General features: G+C 38.1%; 3 protein-coding genes across 3 annotated transcripts; all 3 read left to right on the top strand.

The window, feature by feature from the left end:
- Nucleotides 1-3,305: 3,305 nt before the first annotated feature.
- On the top strand, nt 3,306-4,235 carry LOC136175278 (olfactory receptor 8I2-like). The gene has a single exon (XM_065945593.1). It carries the CDS (start codon nt 3,306-3,308, stop codon nt 4,233-4,235), a length of 930 nt encoding a protein of 309 aa, XP_065801665.1.
- A 5,728-nt stretch (nt 4,236-9,963) lies between these two features.
- Nucleotides 9,964-10,911, top strand: LOC136175212 (olfactory receptor 8H3-like). Its single transcript, XM_065945537.1, has one exon. The coding sequence runs from the start codon at nt 9,964-9,966 to the stop codon at nt 10,909-10,911; it is 948 nt and encodes a 315-aa protein (XP_065801609.1).
- Nucleotides 10,912-25,486: 14,575 nt separating this feature from the next.
- Nucleotides 25,487-26,434, top strand: LOC136175211 (olfactory receptor 8H1-like). The gene has a single exon (XM_065945535.1). The coding sequence runs from the start codon at nt 25,487-25,489 to the stop codon at nt 26,432-26,434; it is 948 nt and encodes a 315-aa protein (XP_065801607.1).
- The last annotated feature ends 398 nt before the right edge of the window (nt 26,435-26,832 follow it).

The raw sequence follows: 26,832 nt of genomic DNA, 5'->3' as shown, positions 1-26,832 counted from the left end.
AAAGAAGACATACAGATGGCTAACAGACATGAAAAGATGATCAGCATCACTCATTATTAGAGAAATGCAAATCAAAACCACAATGAGGTACCATTACACACCAGTCAGGATGGCTGCTATCCAAAAGTCTACAAGCAATAAATGCTGGAGAGGGTGTGGAGAAAAGGGAACCCTCTTACACTGTTGGTGGGAATGCAAACTAGTACAGCCACTATGGAGAACAGTGTGGATATTTCTTTAAAAACTGGAAATAGAACTGCCATATGACCCAGCAATCCCACTCCTGCGCATACACACTGAGGAAACCAGATCTGAAAGAGACACGTGCACCCCAATGTTCATCGCAGCACTGTTTATAATAGCCAGGACATGGAAGCAACCTAGATGCCCATCAGCAGACGAATGGATAAGGAAGCTGTGGTACATATACACCATGGAATATTACTCAGCCGTTAAAAAGAATTCATTTGAATCAGTTCTAATGAGATGGATGAAACTGGAGCCCATTATACAGAGTGAAGTAAGCCAGAAAGATAAAGAACATTACAGCATACTAACACATATATATGGAATTTAGAAATTTAGGGTAATGATAACCCTATATGCAAAACAGAAAAAGAGACACAGAAGTACAGAACAGACTTTTGAACTCTGTGGGAGAAGGTGAGGGTGGGATGTTTCAAAGGAACAGCATGTATATTATCTATGGTGAAACAGATCACCAGCCCAGGTGGGATGCACGAGTCAAGTGCTCGGACCTGGTGCACTGGGAAGACCCAGAGGAGTCGGGTGGAGAGGGAGGTGGGAGGGGGGATCGGGATGGGGAATACGTGTAACTCTATGGCTGATCCATGTCAATGTATGACAAAACCCACTGAAATGTTGTGAAGTAATTAGCCTCCAACTAACAAAATAAAATTTAAAAAAAAATATCATACCAGTTTCAGTTTTACTTATTATCACATGCTTATGTCAATATAACTAGGAAAATAAGTTCTTTAATTTTTAGTGAAATCACTTTATATTTTAATTTTCTGTTTTAAATATAACAAATCATATTCATTTTACCATTTGTAGGCTTCTTCGCATCATATTATTGAGTTGAATCCTGCTATTGGCAATGAATTAGTTATTGCCTTATGTTGCAGATAACCAAGTGCTTCATGCTGGCAATAAACCTGGTTCCAACCACAGAGACAAAACGATTTGGCTGCATCATAGACTATGTTCCCCATTTAGAAATGTTCACTAATAGAAAGAAAGGGTATGTGATAGAAAAAAAAAGTAGAGAGGATTTTAGCATTAACATATAAAATAAACACGGAGAAGGCAATGGAGAGGGAAATGGCAACCCACCCCAGTATTCTTTCTTGGAGAACCCCAGGGATGGGGGAGCCTGTGGGCTGCCATCTAGGGGGTCACACGGAGTCGGGACACGACTGAAGCGACTTAGCAGCGGCATAAAATAAACAAGATGTTTCTTTCCTTTTATATTAACACATAAGCCCTCTACATATGAATGAGGTCTGTTCCTATAGCACATTGGTAAGTCCAATTTGCTCATTAAGTCCAGCAAAGTTAGCCTAGGTATGCAGCTAACACAGTCAGCTATATAATTTTGTCCTGCAGTCGGTTTATAATAATTTTTGCACAGCTAATGCATAAAAACAAACACAAAAGAGGAAGGGCATTTTTAATCTTACAGTGCAGTGCCTTGAAAGTGCAGTGCTGCAGAACAAGAGCCGGCATACAGGGGCCGGCGCAGCGTGAGCAGGAAGAGAAGCCACCGGCCGCAGAGCAGCGAGGAGCCGGGAGGCGGCAGCGCTGGCGGTCTGCGGCGACAGTGACAGGGCAAGCGGCGGGTCGCTCAGGCCTGACGCCGACCACAGGCGTTTGTGCCTTGCGGGTTCAGTTCCAGCGATGAATGCCCTCCTGAAAAATCTGTGCAGAGATGTCTGAGCAGTCGCTCTTTCATTCTTCTCGCAGAGCCCGGCTAGCAACGGACTGCGCTCTGAACGGCGGCTGCAGCTTCCATGCGCCATCTACACCCGGTCCTGTGCCTCCAGAAACTAGCGGTGTCTCCCCAAATAAATCAGATCCGCTCGCCGTCTCCTGATTCCCTTCCGAGCGGTACCAGCTCCATCCCTGCTGCTTTCACGCTTGCTTCCGCCCAACCTGCGCTTGGAATAAAGATTCTGCGCTACTGTGCTCCACATAGCAGTCAGTGCAGCAAAATGCACAAAAGCGCAGCGATTGTAGAGGACGGACAAGGCTCGCCAGGCGTGCAAACGGACCTGTGGTTGAACATGTGAACGCACGTTTACGCCTTCGAAAGTCCACAGCTTGGGGGTTTGTGTTAGGGTACTTACATACATACGTACATACATGCACACACACACACACACACACACACACACACACACACACACACACACACATATATATATAGAGAGAGAGAGAGTGTGTGTGTGTGTGTGTGTGTGTGTGAGTTAGTCACTCGATCGTGTCCAAATCTTTGTGACCCATGGACTCTAGCTCACCAGGGTCCTCTGTCCATGGGGTTCTCCAGGCAGGAATGCTGGAGTGAGTTGCCATGCCCTTCTCCATTATATATATATATATATAATATATATACACATATAATATCTCACTTACTATATGTAAATATAGACATATGTTTATATGTAACATTTTGTAAAATATATATTTTATAAATTATATACATATATATTTCCAAAATTTAGCAAGTTTTATTGAGTCCAAGGAACTATTAGATATGCCCATAGAAGATCTCATGAAGCACCTAAAACAACCCTGTAAAGTAGTTATTGGCTGTTGAAATCTTGTGACTGCCACATAAGGTAGCATTACATATCAAAATTTAAATTCCCAGCTGAGTTTCATGTTTTCTAAGAATAATATATAATCAATTACAGTATGTAAGTTTCTAAGCATATGAACTGGGCCCCAGTAATAGATAAGGGAAGAGGATGGTTTATCTCTAGAGAAATTTCTCTAAAAAGCAATCCAGATAGATTTGGGTTTTTTTTTTTTTAGAGTGCAATCAATTCCAATGAATGTGAACTTAGAATTTTGATTATTGTTTGTTAGTTCTATTTTTTAAAAATTAAAATCATGCCCAAATTCTCAATTAACTTGAAGTCATTTAATATTTGCTTCCCATCTGTTACTCTCTCATTATGGGAGTCTAGGTTAGTGCTGGTTATCATTCCTTTGGGCTTGAATTTCCTCTAACTTTTCCTATCATTTTTCAGCAGAGAAGTCAAGGGTCTGAGTGGACAGAAATGGCTGGGAACAACTTCACGGAGGTGACATTCTTCATCCTCTCTGGATTTGCAAATCACCCTGAACTACAAATCAGCCTCTTCATGATGTTTCTCTTTATTTATCTCTTCACTGTTTTGGGGAACCTTGGACTAATTCTGTTAATCAGTATCGACTCTCAGCCCCACACACCTATGCACTTTTTCCTTAGCAATTTAGCATTCATTGATGTATTTTATTCCTCTACCGTAACACCCAAGGCACTGGTAAATCTCCAGTCGATCCGGAAAACCATCTCCTTCGTTGGCTGCTTTCTTCAGATGTACTTTTTTGTGGGTTTGGTGTGTAGTGAGTGCTTTCTTCTGGGGTCCATGGCCTATGACCGCTATGTAGCTATCTGCAATCCCTTACTGTATTCTGTGGTCATGTCCCAGAAGGTGTGCAGGGGGTTGGGAGTCATGCCTTATATGATCGGCTTCACCAATTCTCTGGTCTCCATCTGTGTGGTCAGCAGGTTGGCATTCTGTGATGTCAGCATCAATCATTTTTTCTGTGACACAGCAGCTCTTCTGGCCCTGTCCTGCGTGGATGCATTCAGCACAGAAATGGTGATCTTTGTTTTAGCTGGCTTCACCCTTCTTAGTTCTCTCTTCATCATCACAGTCACCTACATGGCCATCATCTCAGCCATCGTGCAGATCCGGTCTGCAGCAGGCAGACAGAAAGCCTTTTCCACCTGTGTGTCCCACATCATGGGGGTGACCATCTTCTATGGGTCCCTGATTTTCACGTATTTGCAGCCTGAGAACACATCCTCCTTGACCCAGGCACAGGTGGCATCTGTATTCTATACCATTGTTATTCCCATGCTGATTCCGCTTATCTATAGTTTGAGGAACAAAGATGTAAAAAATGCTCTTCTGAAAGCATTTCAAAAACTGTTTCCATGACAAATCTGTGCATGTTGCAATTAAAGCAAACCTGGAGTGTTTCAGGCATTCAGTGGCTCAAACATTTGGGAACTAGTGGAGTAACACCCAAAAGAATAAGACGAAATAAATGGTAACAGAGTCATGAAATGCAGGAGGTGAATTATCATTTTATTTGTTGATATGGAATACTGGATCATCATGTAAGGAGTTCATTTCAGTACATAAATTATTCAGACTTAGACATGCCCAGATTTGTAAAATATCTGAATGGTGACTGAATCCCACCCTGATGTGATTATGCCATCACACTGCAAAATGTTGAAATACTATTAAATTGATTTTTCATAAGTTTTGACATGCTGTTTTCTCCACTATCAACAAGTTGAGAGTATAAAATTGGTAGATTAAGAAATGATGACTCAAATATTATTAACAAGAAATGATTGACTGCTGATTAACTGAGAGGAAGTGAAAGCATAGAAAAATAATAAAAACAATTATAAATCTGTGGTTGGAAGAGAATGGTTAGGGTTAGAGTTGTTAATTTTCATGAGGTGTAAATACAAGTGATAAGAGGACATTGGGTGATACAGAGAAATCTCTCGGTAATGTTCATTCATTTTGCTGTGAGAGTTAAAATTCTTACCATTTATCTGTGAAACCTCATCTTGTGAAGCAGAGAATATTTCAAAAACCACAGAGCTCCATTTCTTAACAAATACAATGTGCTTCCTTAAGTTCAAAGACTGAATAAACTGTGTGCATGTGCGTGTGTGTCTGTGTGTGTGTGTGTGTGGATTAATAAAGCACTGGCTATAGCACAATTCCTGAAGCATTTTGGAGATATCTATAGAGTTAGTGGCTCAGATTCTAAGGAGTCTGCCTGCAGTGCAGGAGACCGGGGTTTGATCCCTACATTGGGAAGATCCCCTGGAAAATGGAATGGCCACCCTCTCCAGTATTCTTGCTGGAGAATTCCATGGACAGAGGAGCCTGGCAGGCTACAGTCCATGGTATCCCAAAGAATTGGACATGACTTAGCAATTGAGCACATTAGCACTCAAAAACTATTAGTTTTGTTGAAAATTCTATTTAAGAAATTATTTCAAAGACATCTGTCAGGGTCTGGGTGTGGTTTGGAAACAAATTTCTAGACATGAGGCAGAATGAGAGGGAAATAAAGTTCATTAGAGTGGGAGATGCTGTTAGAACAGTGGACCAGCTCAAAGGAGAACTGACCTTGAACAGGGGTCCTTAGTCCACCTTTACACCCAGGGTACAAGGGGTGGGGTAGGGGTCTGGCGGGTCATTTGCTGACTGGATGAGGCAGGTATACTGAGCGGGGGCAGAGTAAGGCAAATGCCTTCTCCCTACGGAGTAGGAGGGGAGACAGGTTATACTGCTCAGGAGGACCTGAAATCTGTTAATAGTTACAACCTGGGGCGGGAAGGACCATAAAGGTCTGGTGTTTCTGTTCCTGCATGCCAGGACCGTCCTTGGTTTTATCTGCTCTTTCGTCCTTGGCTCACCACAATATCTTTTATTTATAAATATCTTTCCAAATCACATGTTTCTTAGTGGTTAGGACATTGAAATATATAGAATTATACATTGTATAGGTGATTTTAAGTAGTTGAAATCAACCGGTTAGGTATTGTTGAGAAATGTTGCTGTTTGGAGCAAAGAAAGCTTTATTCTAAGGTTAAGTAAGGTGGATGTGGTGCTCATATTCAAAGGGCTTCTCAGGTGGCTAGTGGTAAAGAACTCGCCTGCCAAAGCAGGAAACATAAGAGATGGGAATTCGACCTCTAGTTGGGGAAGATCCTCTAGAGGAAGGCATGGCAACCCACTGCAGCATCCTTGTCTGGAGAATCCTATGGGCAGAGGAGCCGGCAGAATACATTTCATTCCATCGCACAAAGTCAGACACAACTGAAGTGAGTTAGTACACATGCCCACATGTTCAAAAGACCCAAGCTCCCAGAGGATTTTCAAGGAGAAGTTTTACAGGCAAAATTTGCAGGCAGTCTGCAGGATACGTGGCCTTGCTCTGATGGCTGGTGGTGAGGTCACAGGGTGGTGCTCCAGGGATCTGCCTTCTGGTACCAACCGGTCTGGGGTCCTGGTTCTTGCGCTTAGCCTGAAGCTTCCGTCCTCCACCTGGGTGGGGTCTTAGTTCCTACAGGAGATCTCAGTGGCATGCACGGTTATGTGCCTCCCTTGTGGAGGAAGCTGGACGCTGGCCCATTACTACACTACTGTTTCTTTCCCCATGTGTTCACTGACCTAAACAGTTACTGTTTGAATATGCCCTTCAGAACTCAGGAAAGGTCAAGGACGATGAAAACCTTCTTTCTACAAATAGGAAACTGTGGACTAGAAACTGCATTTGTACCTGGGAGGGCCCCGCAAGGTCCTGCTGGGTCTCAATCCCTCTTTTCTTTGATAATACTCAACTTTGTGGGGAACAGGTGTTGGACAAGGAAGGGAATAACATTTTGGATAGCTATTAGTTGTAAACTCAGCAGCAGAGCTCAGATTTATGAGGACTTGGTATCAACATGATAAAATAAATGGTCATGGTCAAATAAATAAATATTCTGAAAGCATAATCCTAAACTTTAACAAAATGAGTTTCAACATTGGGACATTACTGAGCAAGAACTTGCTTCTGGTAATTTTGCAATCACCATGGTTCTTGAGGTGACTTTACACTGAAAACAACTGAGAGTTTCTCAGTTGGTTTAACTCCCAAAGTTTCTGTTGTCAGATAAGTTTACACTGGCATTTTAATTTCTAGAGATTCCTGTTTTAGCAGCACTGTCTTTTGAGGAATACAGTTGCCTTGCATCAAATGTAAAACACATAAAAATGTAGCTTCTTAATCAATACCAATAAATTATTACCTGAAATTCTGGATGTATAGGCAAACTTCCCTGGAAAAGTCACTTTTAAATCTACATAAACATTGATTTCATTATCATTAATCAGCAGAAAATTTATAATAATATTGTAATCTGATATTTAGTCTACCCCTTTTTAGAGTATTCTTCATCTTGGGCAAATAATCCTCAATGAAATATTTAATATTTGATGAACATTTCTGGAGGGGCCGAAATTACTTTGCTGACAAAGGATCATACAGTCAAAATTATGTTTTTTCCGGTAGTCATGGAAAAAGTAGTAGTAGTTTTTTCCAGTAGTATGAATGTGAGAGTTGGACCTTAGAGAAGGCCGAAAAGCAAATAATCAGTGCTTTTGAACTTGGTGTTGAAGAAGACTCTTAAGAGTCCCTTGGACTGCAAGGAGATCAAACCTGTCAATCTTGAAATAATTACTAAATATTCATTGGAAGGACTGATTCTGAAGCTGAAGCTCCAATATTTTGGCCATCTGATGTGAAAAGCCTACTCATTAGAAAAGACCCTGATGCTGGGAAACATTGAAGGCAGGAGGAGAAGGGGACAACAGAAGATGAGATGGTTGGATGGCATCATCAACTCAGTGGACATGAGTTTGAGCAAACTCCAGATGATGGTGAAGGATAGGGAAGCCTGGCATGCTACAGCCCTTGGGGTCACAAAGAGTTGATATGATTCAGTGACTGAACTGAACTCTGGAGGAAAGTTGGTCAAGGGGTATCAGTCAATGCATAAGGCATTTAATTATGGGATTTATGAAAGGCTAGTATAAAATTGGTCACATTATATTGTGAAATTTTAGTTAAAAAATTCAGATGCATACTAAGTATGCAGTATAAATGCATATTTAGTATGATAAGTATGCAAATATAGCAGAATACAATTAAGCATTCAATGAACAAAAATAGCTCAGACATTCACCAAAATTTGAGTTTGATTATTTTCATATCATTTTTGAATTTTGTTATGTATTCATTTTATTTTTGTGCACGCTATATTTTAGTATATGATGGTTATCTTTAGAAATCATTTTTTACCACAAAACACACACATGCATAGAAGAACACAAGGGAATTTTTTGGAGATGATGGCTATGTTTAGAACCTTGAATGTGGTGATGGCATTTGGATATGTGCAGATGTCCAAATTCATTAATCAGTATATAGTAAATGTGTATAAATCTTCCTGTATCAATGATGCTTCAGTATAGCTTAAAAAATCAGTTCTGATCACCCCTAGAAGAATTTTCCTTTTCATATTTGGGGATTTCATTTTGTATCTAATGGACATATTTACTCTTAGTGTCACACATATATTTAAATTTAAAATTTCATTGTAAAAAATGTATCTTTCCATTCCTGATGGTTACAGTCATAGATTAATCATTTCTCTAGAAATAATTACTACCACAGGAATAAATTTAGAACATTACAAAGGAAAACTAAAGCATTGGGCTCTTCATTGTGTGGCTCCTAAGGGAAAATGCAACCACCTTTTCAAAGCTTAGCACAGCTACATTTAGTCTTTGAACTCTTGTCCTTGGAGACATGCAAAGCAATCTTTGATGGAAATTGGTCCATAGGGATGACCAGATATTGCATAATCACCAGTCCCCAGTATATGAGGTTCCTTGGAGTTACCAGAGTGAAAGGCAAGGCGTATTCTACTCTGTATTCATGCACAATTAGACCCCTGATATTCTTTGTAGACACAACTTCCTGACAAATTTTACATTTGAACAGCAGTTTACAAAATTTCTACATTGATTTACTTTTCTCACAGAATAAACAAAAGAACTAAAATTTAAAAAGAACTTATCAAAAAATATTATGTTACAGAAACGTTCAGCTGAAATGGTCTCTATATTTTATTTGTGAGGGAACCTTTGTCATACTTCTAGTCAGATAATATTGGAATAGTTTTTTTCTAGCAACTCTGGCTGCTGGTAAGTATTATTCTGAAAATCAGAAAATTTTAGTTAGGTTCAAATAAAACAAGGACATTAGAGAAACATGCATGCAGATATCATTTAACCTTACCCTAGGTACTCCCAGGACTTGTGGAGGATAACATTGATGTAATCAGGGTCTGCAAGGAATGTGTGTATTTCAGAAATATAATTTCTTGAAGAAATTTGATTTTGAATATCGTTATGAAAACTCATATTTTTTTGGAAATTAGTGCTAACATGTGATTTATCACTTTAATACACCCTACTGAATTCCAAAGCTCGGATTTATATTTCATTAGTATTAAATAATATTGGAAAAAAAGAATTGTGCATGGTATATTGAAGCAATTCTTTCATCATTATTTTATATCTAGCATTTGTTTTTCACGGTTGCTGAAATTAATTATGAGTAGAAATTAGTATTATGGGCATACACTATGTGATCAATCTATCTTCATAGAATTACTGAGACAACATGTACTAGCTCTGACTGTTGGTAAATTACCTAAATTATCTATGTATTTTTTTTCATCTAAAAATGTGACAAATATTAATATCTATGGCATAATTTTCTCAATGGGATTAAAAGCTTTAATAAAATGAAATGTTTAGAACACTACAAGGCTATTTCTAATTTTCCAGTACAGTAGCTTTTAATATACTACATCTAAATGTCAACTTATACACATTTCTATATTTAGAAATCAAGTAAAGATTTTTCTCTTCATACTTGAGACACCCCTCAATATTATCCCTTTTCAGAAAAAGCTAATATAAATATGCTTTGTTGTTCATAGAAACACAACTCTTTTTTGCAGCGATTCCTGGTAAGAACCAACTTTGATTGCTCAACAGTTTGAAGCATTTGAACACTATGGGCAGAAGGAATATCACTCACGTGTCTGACTTCATCCTCATGGGACTGACAGACTCTGAAGAGATCCAGCTGGTTCTCTTCACCCTATTTCTCTTGATGTACCTGTTTACTGTGCTGGGCAATGCAGGAATGCTGTTGGTAATCTGCCTGGATCTCCAGCTTCACACACCCATGTATTTTTTCCTCAGTCACCTGTCATTTCTTGACCTCAGTTTCTCAACTGCCGTCACCCCTAAAACTTTAGACAACTTCCTGACTTCCAACAAGCATATTTCATACCTGAACTGCTTCATCCAGATGAATTGTTTTGTCTTTGTGGGTGTCACTGAATGTGTTCTTCTCTCCTCGATGGCCTATGATCGCTATGCAGCCATCTGCAACCCTCTGCATTACCCCGTCGTCATGTCCACCAGACGCTGCTGCTCTCTTGTCTTTGGATCCTTCTTGATTGGCTTCATGGACACCTTTGTCAATGTGCTTTGCTTGAGCAGATTGCATTTCTGTGACTCCAATGTAATCTATCACTTCTTCTGTGATGCACCCCCAGTTTTAGCCCTGTCCTGCACAGACACACGTGATATTGAAATCACAATATCCATTTTTGCTGGCTCCACCCTCGTGGTGTCTCTTATCACAATAGCTGTGTCCTATGTGTCCATCCTGTCCACTATCCTGAAAATTACTTCCACTTCAGGGAAGCAAAAAGCCTTCTCTACCTGCACCTCCCATCTCCTGTCAGTCACCATCTTTTATGGCACTACGATTTTTACTTACGTAAAACCAAGTAAGTCCTACTCTTTGGGACAGGATCAAGTAGTTTCTGTTTTTTATAGTATTGTCACCCCCATGCTGAATCCACTTATATACAGTCTTCGAAATAAAGAAGTAAAAAATGCTCTCAGAAGAGTCTTACAGAAGAGAAAGAGCTCCAAAAAATTAAAGTAACATTGATCCTGAACTTTTAAGCTCCTCTGTTTGTTTGTGATTTTTTTTGTCCCTATAGTGTATTTCCTTGCTCTTTTTCCAAATACACATTGAACTATTTATTTCTTTATTCTATTGATCCATCCTTTGCTTGAATAAATACAATCTCAGGCCTTTCTAAGAATATGACTTAAGAAATCTACACTATAATTGGAAACCATGAAACATGTTTAAACCATGGTCTCAATATCTATGTTTTTAAGGGCAAATGATTTGCAAAATGAAAAGCATAGTTGTCAGTTTTTGAAGGCTCCTGTACAAATTCCCATGCATAATCAAACCTTAGAGAATTTTATGATTGAAAAGAGTTCCATTTGGGAAAAATGATACCAGTTTCAGAAATCATTTCCTTTACTTGGTGGAGAAGCAAGAGAGCAGAGTGAATATGAGTACTTTGTTGAGAACCAAATGTTCAAGGATTTAGATTCCAAACTTTCTACACAATTACCTGTAGAATGCTTTAAAAAAATCACTGAAACTTTAAGCTTCAAGTTCCTAAACTGCACGGATAAACAACAATTCCAGGCCAAAAGAGTTGCTGTAAAGATTAAACCAGTTAATGGATGCTAACTTTTTAAGGCTAGATCATTGAAAAAGCAAGAGAGTTCCAGAAAAATATCCATTTCTGCTTTATTGGCAATGCCAAAGCATTTGACTGTGTGGATCATAATAAACTGTGGAAAATTCTGAAAGATACGGGAATACCAGACCACCTGACCTGCCTCCTGAGAAACCTATATGCAGTTCAGAAAGCAACAGTTAGAACTGGACATGAAACAACAGACTGGTTCCGAATAGGAAAAGGAGTACCTCAAGGCTGTATATTGTCACCCTGCTTATTTAACCTATATGCAGAGTACATCATGAGAAACGCTGGGCATGAAGAAGCTGGAATTAAGATTGCTGGGAGAAATATCAATAATCTCAGATAAGCAGATGACACCACCCTTATGGCAGAAAGTGAAGAGGAACTAAAGAGCCTCTTGATGAACATGAAAGAGGAGAGTGAAAAAGTTGGCTTAAAACTCAACATTCAGGAAACTAAGATCATGGCATCCAGTCCCATCACTTCTTGGCAAATAGATGAGGAAACACTGGAAACAGTAGCTGACTTTATTTCTCTGGGTTCCAAAATCACTGCAGATGATAATTGCAGCCATGAAATTAAAAGATGCTTACTCCTTGGAAGGAAAGTTTTGACCAACCTAGACAGCATATTGAAAAGCAGAGACATTACTTTGTCAACAAAGGTCCGTCTAGTCAAGGCTATGATTTTTCCAGTAGTCATGTATGGATGTGAGAGTTGGACTCTAAAGAAAGCTGAGTGCCAAAGAATTGATGCTTTTGAAATATTGTGTTGGAGAAGACCCTTGAGAGTCCATTGGACTGCAAGGAGATCCAACCAGTCCACCCTAAAGGAGATCAGTTCTGGGTGTTCATTGGAAGAACTGATGTTGAAGCTGACACTCCAATATTTGGCCACCTGATGCGAAGAGCTTACTCATTTGAAAAGATACTAACACTGGGAAAGATTGAGAGCAGGAGGAGAAGGGGATGAGAGAGGATGAGATGGTTGGATGGCGTCACTGACTCAATAGACATTGGTTTGGGTGGACTCTGGCAGTTGGTGATGGACGAGGAGGTCTGGCGTGCTGCGATTCATGGAGTCTGCAAAGAGTTGGACACTACTGAGCGACTGAACTGAATAAACATTGACCATTACCATCAGAACATTCACATCCCCGCAGTATTTTCATTGCTCAATGACTTTTTCTTAACAAATATTCATGTGTAGTTTTATAAATTAGTTTTGGTTGATTTAACGGACAAACACACAAAAAAACGAAAGGAAAACAGCATTTCACAATTTTGCATTTAGAATGGAGTGTGTTAATATTGGAGATATTTGAAAAATTTAAGGAAATAGAAATGCCTAAGAAGTTATTCAGGGTTTTGTATGTGTTCTTCTAGATTGATAGTTTTTATTTATTTATTCATGTTAATTTGAGGCTAATTACTTTACAATATTTTGGTGGTTTTTGCCATAATAGGACATGTATCAGCCATGGGTGTACATGTGACCCACATCCTAAACCCCCCTCCCTCTCCCCTCCCCATCCCATCCTTCAGGGCTGTCCCAGTGCCCCGGCTTTGAGTGTCCTGTTGGCACGCATCGAATTTGGACTGGTGCTCTGTCTCACATATGGTGATATACATGGTTCAATGCTAGTCTTTCAAATCATCCCACCTCACCTTCTCCCACAGAGCCCGAAAGTCTGTTCTTTACGTCTGTGTCTCTTTTGCTGTCTCGCATATAGGGTCATTGTTACCATCTTCCTAAATTCCACATATATGCATTAATATACTAAATTGTTGCTTTTCTTTCTGACTTCCTTCACTCTGTATAATAGGCTCAAGTTTCATTCACCTCATTCAAGCTGAGGTAAAAAAAATGCATAAAAGTGCATTGCTTTTAATAGCTGAGTAATATTTCATTGTGTATATATGTCACAGCTTTCTTATCCAGTCATCTGCCAATGGACATCTAGGTTGCTTCCAAGTCCTAGCTATTGTAAACAGATTGATAGTTTTAAATATATATAAGTGTGTGTGTGTGTTTATTATGTATATGAACAATATTCTTATCATTTCCTGTGTCCTTTTTTGAGGTTTTCTGTGTACACTTACAAGTTTAACCTTTGATTATTTCTCTATCATTGAAATCTAAAAGGACTGTGTTTTGTTTGTAGGAGAATCTAGGTTCTCATTTTGCAGTGTTTTGGACATGAAATATTTGTAAGTTTATAAGTTAAAATTCTGCATGCAGTGTTATCACTTTTACGGCTCCCAGAATATATCAATTCTATTTTATTAATATTTATTTTTTATTGATGCATAATTGTTTTGCAATGTTGCGTTACTTTCTGATGTACAACAAAGTGAATCAGTTATACTATGTATATTCCTTCAGGCTTGGATTGGAGTTCCCTTCCCAACTGAAAATATTTAAAAAGGCTACCTTTCTGTTACAGGTCAATGAGCTTCAGTAAATGCTACTTTGTTGAAATTCTGTGTATTTTAAAACATTACTGCCTTTCTGCTGATTTCTATAGATTTGATATGATTATTAAAAATAAATTATTAACTAAATGCTTGGTTCATCTAATTTTTTTTTTTTTTTTTAAGCAGAGGAAAGTTATAAAGCTAACAGTTTGCAACGACTTCAGAAGCTCTGGTAACGCATAATCTTTAATCATTTAGAATACTAAAATTTCTTATATTTTAAAGCTTTTCTTATACATAACCTTGAATTATAATTTTAATTTTCTCTATTGAAAGCATATTTCAGAAAGCATTTTTTTATTTTCTAGGTATTTCATATTTCTTGTTTAAACTTTTGTAACTACATAGATCATTTTATTCAAGCATCAGTGGTTATAAAAACATTTGTTATTTGAAATTTAGATTGCTTTCTATGTAAAACAATCTTTGATTTTTGTAACTATTTTTAAATGTTAAAAATAATATGCATAAGCATAAACTCTTTATTAGGAGATAATGTAAATGTAAATTACTTGTATTAATTCAAAATTCTCAACAAATTCAAATGTTTTAAATGTGCATTGTTTCACCTACCTAATTTATTTTAATTATTTTCTATTTTTACAAATTCTACTTGAGATTATTACGATTTATTTTTGCTCTGATATCCATGTTTTCTAGACTCTATATTTACAGCAATTGCTATTTATTTTTGCTTGCATTTTTTCAATAATATACCTTTTTACTCTTCTCTCATCTTTCAGAAGCATAATGCTTTTTCTTATATTTCTGGTCATTTTTCATTTTTCTAGTCTTTTGACAAGCTATATTTTTACCTTGTTTTCAAGATAAAGGTGATCACTTCTCGGCCTTTTGGCCAAGAACAGGTGTAGTATCAAGATAAAGGTGATGCCTTTCTGCAGTGGAGTACAGAATTTAATTTTTATTCACTGTAATGTGCTTCCCTAAGATCAAAGAGTTGATAATTTTTTAATGTGTGTGTATGTGTGTGTCTATGTGTGTGTGTAGAAACATGAAGTACCTTAGCATAGCATAATTCCTAAGCCATTTTGGAGGTATATTTAGAGATCTCATTTCTCCAAATCAGGCAGAAAAACTTCATTAAGTCGATGGTATTAAAAATGAAACTGTTTTTTTTTTTTTTTTTCATTTATTTGTATTAGTTGGTGGCTAATTACGTTACAATATTGTAGTGGTTTTGCCATACATTGACATGAATCAGCCATGAATTTGCAGGCGTTCCTCATCCTGAGCCCCCCTCCCACCTCCCTCCCCATCCCATCCCTCTGGGCCATCCCAGTGCACCAGCCCTGAGCACTTGTCTCATGCATCCAATCTGGAGAGGCGATCTGTTTCACACTTGATAATATACATGTTTTGATGCTGTTCTCTCAGATCACCCCACCCTCGCCTTCTCCCATAGAGTCCAAAAGTCTGTTCTATACATCTGTGTCTCTTTTTCTGTCTTGCATATAGGGTTATTGTTACCATCTTTCTAAATTTTTGCTTTTACTTTTCCTTGAAAAGAGACTTGAACATCAACCCAGTTTAATGTATTCTTCCCAACATTGTTACAAAATGAGCTCTGGAAAAGATGAAATCCCCATTGCTGCCTTCACTGTGCATGAATCATTGAGAAGTAATGAAACAAATTGAGCAGTCAAAACATTTATTGAAAGGAACCAAAGATTAATTTCATGAAGTTCTTTTAGGAGAAAATACATGTATTTAAAATATTTGTCTCTCCCTTCAACAAGATTGTAAGCTCTTTGAGAAAAATTTATTTAGTCATAGTTTTTCTCTCCACAGCATGAAACAAACGCGACACATGCAGCATATAAGTAAATGCTTTCTTTGCTTTTTTGGCTTGTGGAAACATAGTGATGGATTCATTAAGGTTAAGAATTCTATCTTATTCATGTTTATATCTTGCCTGGTATTTAGTCAATCCTATGCATATCAGCACTCAAAAAACATTAATTGAAAATTCTATTTCTAGAATTCTTTCAAAAACATTGCTTACTTATAGATTAAAAATGGCATAGTGATTAATAGATTTCTTTCCAAATGATTTTTTTCTTTAATGGTTAGGATAAGGAAACGAGTGTATGTAGATTTATACTTTGTTGATGTGTTTTGTAATCATCGCAGTCAACTGGTTAGGGCTTCTCATGTATCTTACATATATCACAAACCAACGTCCTGCAGAAATAAACAGTCTTCAGTCTTGGGGCTAGCTGAAGACATTTCATGTGAAAGGATGCGTGTGTGTGCACAATGTATACATTTGGCTTTAAAATTTTAATTTTCTTCTCTGATCTACATTACTGACATCTGACTCCTGAAAACTTCACTTTACAACGTGATTTTACATTATAAACTATTGCAAGTGACAGCTGATGAGATATACTATGTATTATTTTAGAGATTTATTAAGGCTGTCTTAACAAGTCATCACTCATTCCCTTTCTTAAACCTACATACAGTTTTCCTTCTAAGCACAATATCAGATTTAGATAATTGCTTTCATCATATTTCACCATCATCACAGAAAATTATTAAACTATTTCCCTTTATTTTTTCTCTATCAAAGCTTTCCACTTATGCACTATAACTAAAATGCTCAAATTTTTACAATTGTGTGAAAAATGTCAGCTGTTGAAATTTATTTATATTTACCTATATTTTCCTCAGTTCTAATTGTATGCACTTTCACTTGCACTGTGTATGTATTCTGTAGATCATTTCAGGCCTTTATATTTATTTAGTATTAATAAAATTATATATCAAATTGCTATTTTTATGTTTTAATGTTTACTTGTTAATCTCTCTCTAAGAGCAGAAACATACCACAAATTTCCAGTTAATCATAAAATGTAGAAATATATTTCACTTGTCGAGCTATGATTAAATGTCCATATGTATACATATTTTTATATACACCTCAAGTTTATCCTTGGTGACCTCTCCTCATTCTCTCTTTGAAGTGTTCTATCTGTGCCGTCCCTCAAAACCTCTAATATACATCTTTCCAGAATGGGCCAAGCAGGTATTACTAGGTGCTAGAGAAAAAACAATAAATTCATCCTGAAAGGGAACAGAATTTTCAATGCCAATAGGTGCTTCCTAGGCTCAAGTATTATCTTGTTATTAAGAAAATAAATAAAAATAAAACAGTAGACACAGAAGATGTTCTGGAAATTGAATAGAAGTTATCCTTTTGTAGGAAGCATTTACATTTAAAGGGGACATGTCCATGTAGCTCAGAGGGTAAAGAATCTGCCTGAAATAAAGGAGACCAGGGTTCAATCCCTGGGTGGGGAAGATCCCTTGGAGAAGGAAATGGCAACCCACTCCAGTACTCTTGCCTGGAGAATCCAAATGAACAGAGGAGCCTGATGGGCTACAATCCAGTCCATGGGGTTGCAAAGAGTTGGACACAACTGAGTGACTAACACTCATACTCTTCCTGGTGGCTGAGACAGTAAAGAATCTGCCTGCAACACAGGAGACCTGGTTTTGATCTCTAGTCTGGGAAGATCCACCGGAGAAGGGGATGGATACCCACTCCAGTATTCTTACCTGGAGAATCCCATGGACGGAGGAGCCTGGCGGGCTACATACAATCCATGAGCTCACAAAGACTCACAAAGAGTTCGACATGACTGGCTGACTATCACTTTCACTTTGCCTCCCTTTATGTACGAGGAAGAGAAAGATGACTAAATCTCTATTCAGTGAAGAAGGAATGAAACTGAGTCTGCATTAACAACTGTACTCTTGGTTACTATTCTTTCGCTGGCTCCCACCCTCCCACATCTTCTTTTATCTTTAGCTGGAGATGGTATTTAAGGTAGTGGCTTGGACCCTTTTTGGAGAATTACTGTTTTCTTGGGTGTCTCCCATGTATAAAGGGGGCATACATGTTACTAAATTTCTATTTGTTTTTATTATGGTCATCTGCCTTTCATTACAAGGAGGTGGGTTTCAGCCAAAAAGCTGAACGGGCAGAGTGAAAATTATTTTTTGTTCCCCACGAATCTCATAAAGTAGGTGCAAAGTGATACAACTTAGATAACAATGAATGAATTAGAAAACAAAAAAGATAATTTAATAATATTTATCCAAAAAGACAGAGGAGCCTGGTGAGCAATCCATAGAGTTGCAAAGAGTTCGACATGAATAAAGGGATTAAGCAGCAGCAGCAGCATCCAAAGAGAAAAACAGAAACATTCTTTCATTCATTAAAGAAGAAAGAAAAAAAAAAAAAAATAACCCAAGAGAGAAAGGAATGCATGTGGATGGCATAGTTAAAACTAATAAATTAGAGAATGAAATTATATCATATTAAATCAAGAAAGTTTTTTTTTTTAAATCTATGATTAGACTTTGGTTTCTGCTACTATACAATAAACGGTATAATAATGGCCCCAAATCATAAAAAAAAAATTGAACATAATCAAGATAAATTTCAATGATGGGAAAATATTAAGCAAGTGACTTGCTCCTGGTAACTTTTCAGTCACCAAAATTATAGTCATCAAACTAGAATCACGCATTTATAGTCAAAATTATAGTCACAAAATTATAGTCACCAAAAGCTACAGGGAAGCCCAGGTAGCTCAGAGGGTAAAGAATCTGCCTGCAATGCTCTCGACCTGGTTCAATCCCCAGGTCGGGAAGATTCCCTGGAGAAGGGCATGGCTACCCACTCCAGTATTCTCGCCCAGAGAATTAAGAGGACATAGAAACCTGGTAGGCTATATAGTCCATGGGGCTGCAAAGAGTTGGACACAACTAAGTGGCTAACGCTAATATTATGGTTGTTGATGTGGCTTTTACATTGAAAATTACCATTAGCTTCTTATTTGACTTAACTCTCTAAGTTATCTATCATCAAGTAAGTTTATTCTGGCTTTTTAATCTAAAGAAGACTGGATTCCCTGGTGGCTCAGAGGGTAGAATCTGCCTGCAATGTGGGAGCCCTGAGTTTGATCCCTGGGTCAGGAAGATCCCCTGGAGAAGAAAATGGCAACCACTCCAGTATTCTTGCCTGAGAAATCCCACGGATGGAGGAGCCTGGTGGGCTAGAGTCCGTAGGGTCTCAAAGAGTTGCTTTCAGTGAAAAATTAATTGGTTACTCCAAAAAAAAAAAAAAATGGAAAATTTTATTCAAGTCGAGGATTATAACCTGAGGACAACTCCTCAGAAATCTCCAAGAACTCTTCTGCCCATTAGAAGTCAAAAGACAGTTCCATAAGTTTTGAGACGGAGACATGTACATTAAATGATGTATATTTGACAGTGGATACAATCTAGATCTAAGCAATAATGGGTCATGGTGCACGTGAAACTGTTGGTTGCTCAGTTGAGTCTTACTCTTTATGACCCCACGGGCTGCAGCCCACCAGGATCCTCTGTCCATGGAGTTTCCCAGGCAAGAATACTGGACTGGGTTGCCATTTCCTCTTCCAGGGAACCTTCCGGACCCAGGGATTGAACACAGACCTCCCACATTGAAGGCGGATTCTTTACCATCTGAGCCATCAGGGAAGTCATGGGTCATAGTGGTCCCATATGAGATCAAGAAGGAATATCTTAAGGAGTTGCTCTGTTGATGCTAGAAAAATGTTGCTTTTTAAGGCTGAGCAGGTGCTTCTGTTGCTGGTGGAGGCTTGGCCAATGCATAATGCAGATACACATGCACAGGAGAGGGGAGAGAGGAGGTGAAAGGTCAGAGGAAAGCTTTTGTTTATAATTTTTCTTATCTCATCACAAAATATGAATTTTATTTCACACCTGTTCTAGCAGAATGAAGTTTGGGTGAGTATAATTGCTCTTCCAAAATTCATTATAAGTACAATAAATGCACAATTTTTTCCTTTTTTCCAAACAAACTATCTTCTGAAATTCTGGAGTATGACCAGAGTTTCCAGTAAGAGTCACTTTTAAATCTATATGAAAATTGGTTTAATTATCATGAATTAATGAAAGATTCATGAGTATTTTAATCTAATTAGTCTATCCCTTTTTATAGTCTTTTTTTGTTGTCTCATCTTGGATGAATAACATTCAATAAAATTCTTAACATCTGAAGAAAACTTCACTAGAATAAAGTTGGTCATGGGGTATCAGTTAATAAATAAAATGTGAAATTATTGGTTTTATTAGAGGCTAGAATAACATTGGTCATAGTATGTTATGAAATGTAAATTATCAAATAAGGGTAGGTAATGAGCACTCAGTATGATAATAATTATGAAATTATACAGGTATGCAAACAAGCTTTCTATTAAAAAAATCATCCTGAGAAATTTATCAAAATGTTACAAAAGTTTTGAAAATTTTCACATCATTCTTTCAATTTTCTTAAATTCTCAATTTGTTTCTAATGAAAATGCCTACTCCCATAATAGTGTCACACAATTAAATATAAAAGAATCATTGTGAATATGTATCACTCTTTCCCTGAAACTTTCAGGCATAGAGTAAGCAAGTATTTTTCTGAAAATAGTTTCTCTACCACCCAAGGCAATATTTAGAGCATCACACAGGAAGACCAAACTATTAGGCCCTCCACTATGGGTCTTGGAAAGGAAGACATCTAGTTTCTCATGACCTGGCACACCTGCATTAGTCCTTGAAGACATGCCAATTCCCTTTTGCCCTTGGAAATATGCCAAGAATTCGTCCTTGAAAACTGGTCCACAGGGAGGACCGAGTGTTGCAATCATCTATTCCCAGTATGTGAAGTGCCCTGGAATTATTAGGATAAGAGGCAAGGCATATGCTGCTCTGCTTCTGATATCCATTTTAGACATAAATTCCTGGCAGATGTTACATTTGATCAGAAACTTAACAAACTTTCTAGGTTGATTAATTTTTCCCTCAGAATAAAACAAAATGACTGCACTAAAACTTAAAAAGAATTTATTTCAAAGAAAAAATATTATATTACAGAAATTTTCAACTGAAATGGTCTTGATACTTTACTTGTGAGCAAATGTTAAAGTTGACATTCTTCTGGACAGATAATGCAGAAGAAAAGTGTTTTTCGATCAACCTTGCTTCCTGGTAAGCATTATTCTCAAAATTGGAAGGTTTTAGTTGAAATTAAATAAAGTAAGGATAATATCAGAAAAGTATGCATGTGAATATCATTTTATATATCTTTGCCTTCGGTAGTGCCAGGACTGACGGACCCAGAAATATAGAGTTGTTATGATCATGGTATTTCAGCAATTTAAAAATATAATTTTGGAAGAAATTTGATTTTGAATGGCCAGGTTATGATAAGTTTGTGTCTTTTGGAAATTAATGCTAAGTATGTGGTCAAGCTACTAAAGTCCAAAGGTTGAAAGTTATTTTTCATTAGTATTAAATAATATTGGGGAAAATAGTAGAGCATAGTATATTAAAAATATTCTACTATGATTGTTTATTATATGTATATAGCATTTTAATAGGCATATTTGAAATTAACTATGACAGTCATATTATGGACATGCTCTATGGAGTCAATCTATCTTGGTAGAAATACAGAGCCAACATCTAATAGTTGTAACTATGGATACATTACACAAATTATGTTCCCTTTTCTCATATGAAAAATGTGGCTAATATTACTATAGTATAATAATCTCATGGTCATTATATGCATTAATAAAGGGAAACATTTAGAACTGTGTCAGGACTATACAAATTATTCAGTATACTACCTTTTGTTGTATTCAAATATCAATTTGCATCTTTTCCTATATTTGGGAATCAAATTATTATTTTTCTCTTTGTACACAGTCCATACTTCATTATCACCAATTCTAAGAAACATTCAGTTCAGTTCAGTACAGTTGCTCAGTCGTGTCCAACTCTGTGACTCCATGAATCGCAGCATGCCAGGCCTCCCAGTCTGCCGGGATCCAGCCGCAGCAGGATCCAGGGGAACCCTCAGGGTGAACGGTGTCGGCGAGAGAGAGACACGTAGGACCGGCCTTGATAGGGCCAAGTCTGCTAGGGGGGGAGAGAGAGAGAGAGAGAGAGACAGAGAGAGAGAGAGAGAGAGAGAGAGAGAGAGAGAGAGAGACCAGACCAGGAATGTGAAGCAGAGTCTGGCAGTTACTTTATTTTTCACCATAGACTTTATGCCCTAAGTCGGTACATTTCTAAGGGGGAGATAAGCATACAGACTTAGTTTAACATTACATCAGCTTGTCCTTCACGAAAGCAGGTGTGCTCTGTATATTTTTGTTTATGAGAGTCTTTTCCCATAGATTTTTTGTACATTATCTTCTGGCCTAGAGGTTAGCAGAAAACAGAAAATTGGCAGTCTCATGGTACAGCAAGTTGTAACATAATAGAAAGACAATCCTGTTAACATAAAAGACAGTCTTTTTGCAGAAATTCTCAGCTAAATTTATCTAAAAAGTTTAGCACACAAAGACTCTGCGGCTCTGGAGAGGCAGCCCCTGTTTAGCACTCTTGGTTAAAATTAATAATTATCTTATTGTTTTTACACTAGGGCTAAACTCTTATTTTTCTAGATCTCCAACTATATTAACAATAGTGTCCACTGCACAACCTCAGGACATTAACATCAATCAAACGTTGATCTAATAACCACTTTTAAAACAATATTTTTTTGTATTCTCTAATAGGGCTTCCTCACCCCCCAAAGGGCTCTGTGCCTATTAGGGCCTTTTTCATGGCTAATCTCTATGTATAATATCTTTTGGCTTTCAGACCTGTTGACAATGTGTGGCTTGCACCTGGTGCAACTTTTAGCAACTTCAGTATCTGACCCTGTCTTTTTTGTGGTTAATCTGTTTTCTTTCTATTGGATGTCATCTCTATGGGAACTAGATAGGATTACATTTTTACAGAACAGAAATGCAAAGGATTGCAAAAACTGCAGATATGGCACAAAACAGGCTCTTAGTCTAAAAGTTAATTACCTGTAAGAAGTCGCCAGCTAATCTCTATCTAAACTATTTTCTATTAGGCACATTTGTGGCTATTATTCGTGGAGCTTTTCTCACCCCGCGGGGGGACCTATGTTTAATAGTTTCTTTTGTTAGTGTACTGTGCTTAGGATGTTTAGAACAATCATGAGTAGTTTGTGCAATGAGAGCACATATTTATCAAACAAGCCAGAATGCCAGCAAAAGGGCTTGAATTGAAGCATTTCCTTCATCCCTGGCTCCTTCATAGGGTACCAGCATCCAGGAGATTTATTAATTAGGGTTTTAAGTTGATCCTCATTCAGTGAAAGAGGAGCAGGAGAGCTCTCGGCAGGCAACACAAGAATCCGCAGCAGGGTAAACAAGAACAACAGCAGAAAAGAGGGGAGGATACAGGGTGGGGTGGAGGCCGAGGCCAACCTGGAGGGTCCCTTATGACCTGGACGGCCTTGCCTGTCAGGTTCTTTCCTCATGACCTCGTCATGGATGGGGTCCCGGACGGCCTTGCCTGCCCGGTATTTTCTTCATGACCTCAATACGGGCGGGACCTCCCATAACGGCTCCTGACACCTGTCCATCACCAACTCTTGGAGTTTACTCAAACTCATCTCCATCGAGTCGGTGATGCCATCCAGCCATCTCAACTTCTGTCATCCCCTTCTCCTCCTGCCCTCAATCACTCCCAGCATCAGGGTCTTTTCTAATGAGTCAACTCTTCACGTGAGAAGGCCAAAGTACTGGAGTTTCAGCTTCAGTATCAGTCCTTCCAAGGAACACCCAGGACTGATCTCCTTTAGGATGGACTGGTTGGATCTCCTTGCAGTCCAAGGGACTCTCAAGAGGCTTATCCAACACCACAGGTCAAAAGTATCGATTTGTCCATGCTCAGCTTTCTTCACAGTCCAACTCTCACATCCATACATGACTACTGGAAAAACCATAGCCTTGATGAGATGGACCTTTGCTGGCAAAGTAATGTCTCTGCTTTTTAATATGCTGTCTAGGTTGGTCATAACTTTCCTTCCTAGGAGTAAGCATCTTTTAATGTCATGATTGCAATCACCATCTTCAGTGATTTGGAGCCTAAAAAATAAAGTCTGACACTGTTTCCACTGTTTCCCCATCTATTTCCCATGAAGTGGTGGGGCCAGATGCCATGATCTTAGTTTTCTGAATGTTGATCTTTAAGCCAACTTTTTCACTCTTCTCTTTCACTCCACCAAGAGACTTTTTAGTTCTTCTTTACTTTCTGCCATAAGGGTGGTATCATCTGCATATCTGAGGTTACTGATATTTCTCCCGGCAATCTTGATTCCAGCTTCTTCCAGCCCAGCATTTCTCATGATGTACTCTGCATATAAGTTAAATAAGCAGGGTGACAATATACAGCCTTGACATACTCCTTTTCCTATTTGAAACCAGTCTGTTGTTCCAGGTCCAGTTCTAACTGTTGCTTCCTGACCTGCATACAGATTTCTCAAGAGGCAGGTCCGGTGGTCTGGTATTCCCATCTCTTTCAGAATTTTCCACAGTTTATTGTGATCCACACAGTCAAAAGCTTTGGCAGAGTCCATAAAGCAGAAATAGATGTTTTTCTGGAACTTTCTTGCTTTTTAGATGATCCAGCAGATGTTGGCAATTTGATCTCTCGTTCCTCTGCCTTTTCTAAAACAAACTTGAACATCTGAAAGTTCACACATCACCTGTTGCTGAAGCCTGGCTTGGAGAATTTTGAGCATTACTTTACTAGCTTGTGAGATGAGTGCAATTGTGCAGCAGTTTGAGCATTCTTTGGCATTGCCTTTCTTAGGGATTGGAATGAAAACTGACCTTTTCCAGTCCTGTGGCCACTGCTGAGTTTTCCAAATTTGCTGGCATATTGAGTGCAACACTTTCACAGCATTATCTTTCAGGATATGAAATAGCTCAACTGGAATTCCATCACCTCCACTAGTTTTGTTTGTAGTGATGCTTCCTAGGGCCAACTAGACTTCACATTCCAGGATGTCTGGCTCTAGGTGAGTGATCACACCATCATGATTATCTCGGTCATGAAGATCTTTTTTGTACAGTTCTTCTGTGTATTCTTGCCACCTCTTCTTAATATCTTCTGTTTCTATTAGGTCCATACCATTTCTGTCCTTTATAGAGCCCATCTTTGCATGAAATGTTCCCTTGGTATCTCTAATTTTCTTGAAGAGTTCTCTAGTCTTTCCCATTCTGTTGTTTTCCTCTATTTATTTGCACTGATCACTGAGGAATGCTTTCTCGCCTCTCTTTGCTATTCTTTGGAACTCTGCATTCAAATGGGAATATCTTTGTTTTTCCCCTTTGCTTTTCACTTCTCTTCTTTTCACAGTTATTTGTAAGACCTCCTCAGGAAGCCATTTTGCTTTTTTTGCATTATTAAAGAAATATAAATATGCCACGACATATATAGCAACACAAACATTTTTGAAGTAATTTCTGATAAGCTTCAACTTTGATATCTTAACAGTTTGGTGCATTTGAACACTATGGGCAGAAGGAATATCACTCCTGTGTCTGACTTCATCCTCATGGGACTGACAGACTCGGAAGAGATCCAGCTGGTCCTCTGCACCCTCTTCCTCCTGATATACCTGATCACTGTGCTGGGCAATGTGGGGATGATCCTGATAATCTGCCTGGACTCTCAGCTTCACACACCCATGTACTTTTTCCTCAGTCACTTGTCATTTCTTGACCTCAGTTACTCAAGTGTCATCACCCCTAAAACCTTAGACAACTTATTGACTTTTATCAAAAATATTTCATACACGAACTGCTTCACCCAGATGTATTGCTTTGTCTTCTTGCGCGCCACTGAGTGTTTCCTTCTCTCCTCGATGGCCTATGATCGCTGTGTAGCCATCCGCAACCCTCTGCATTACTCCGTCGTTATGTCCGCCAGGAGATGCTGCTCTCTTGTCTTTGGATCTTATTTGTTTGGCTTTACAGACTCCATTGTCAATGCGCTTTGCATGAACAAACTGCATTTCTGTGACTCCAATGTAATCTATCACTTTTTCTGTGATGTACCCCCAGTTTTAGCCCTGTCCTGCATAGACACACGTGATATTGAAATCACAATATCTATTTTTGCTGGCTCCACCCTCGTGGTGTCTCTTATCACAATATCTGTGTCCTATGTGTCCATCCTGTCCACAATCCTGAAAATTACCTCCACTTCAGAGAAGCAGAAAGCTTTCTCTACCTGTGCCTCCCATCTCCTGGGGGTCACCATCTTCTACAGCACTATGGTTTTCACTTACTTAAAACCAAGAAAGTCCTACTCCTTGGGAAAGGATCAAGTGGCTTCTGTTTTTTATACTATTGTCATCCCCATGCTGAATCCCCTCATTTACAGTCTTAGAAACAAAGAAGTAAAAAATGCTGTCAGTAGGGTCATTCAGAAAAGAAAGGCTTCCAAGCAATTAAAATAACAGTGATCATGAAATTTTAAGCTATTATTTATTCTTCCTCCCTCTATGGTGTTTCCTTCTTGTTTCTCCAGAAATGAATTGAAGACTACTTGTTCTTTATTTATTCATTTATTCTGTAGAATTATCTTTTGCTTGACCAAATATTTTCTTGGACATTTTTTAGAACATGCCTCTAGAAGTCCACATTATAATTGGAAACACTGACACATGTTAAATCAATGGTGCAAATGTATCTGTTTTTAAGGGTAACTGATTAGCAAAATAAAAATTATATTTACCATCTTTTAAAGTATATCATGCAGATTCAGAGAATTCTATGATGGAAAAAAGCTTCATTTTGGGAACTATGAGAACAGTTTTATAAATTATTTCATTTACATTGTGGAAAAGCAGTATGC

The sequence above is a fragment of the Muntiacus reevesi genome, chromosome 9, assembly GCF_963930625.1.
Source record: "Muntiacus reevesi chromosome 9, mMunRee1.1, whole genome shotgun sequence".
In the NCBI taxonomy this organism is placed as follows: Eukaryota; Metazoa; Chordata; class Mammalia; order Artiodactyla; family Cervidae; genus Muntiacus; species Muntiacus reevesi.
Note: the sequence above shows the minus strand (reverse complement) of the source record. Positions and strands in the feature narration are given on the sequence as shown.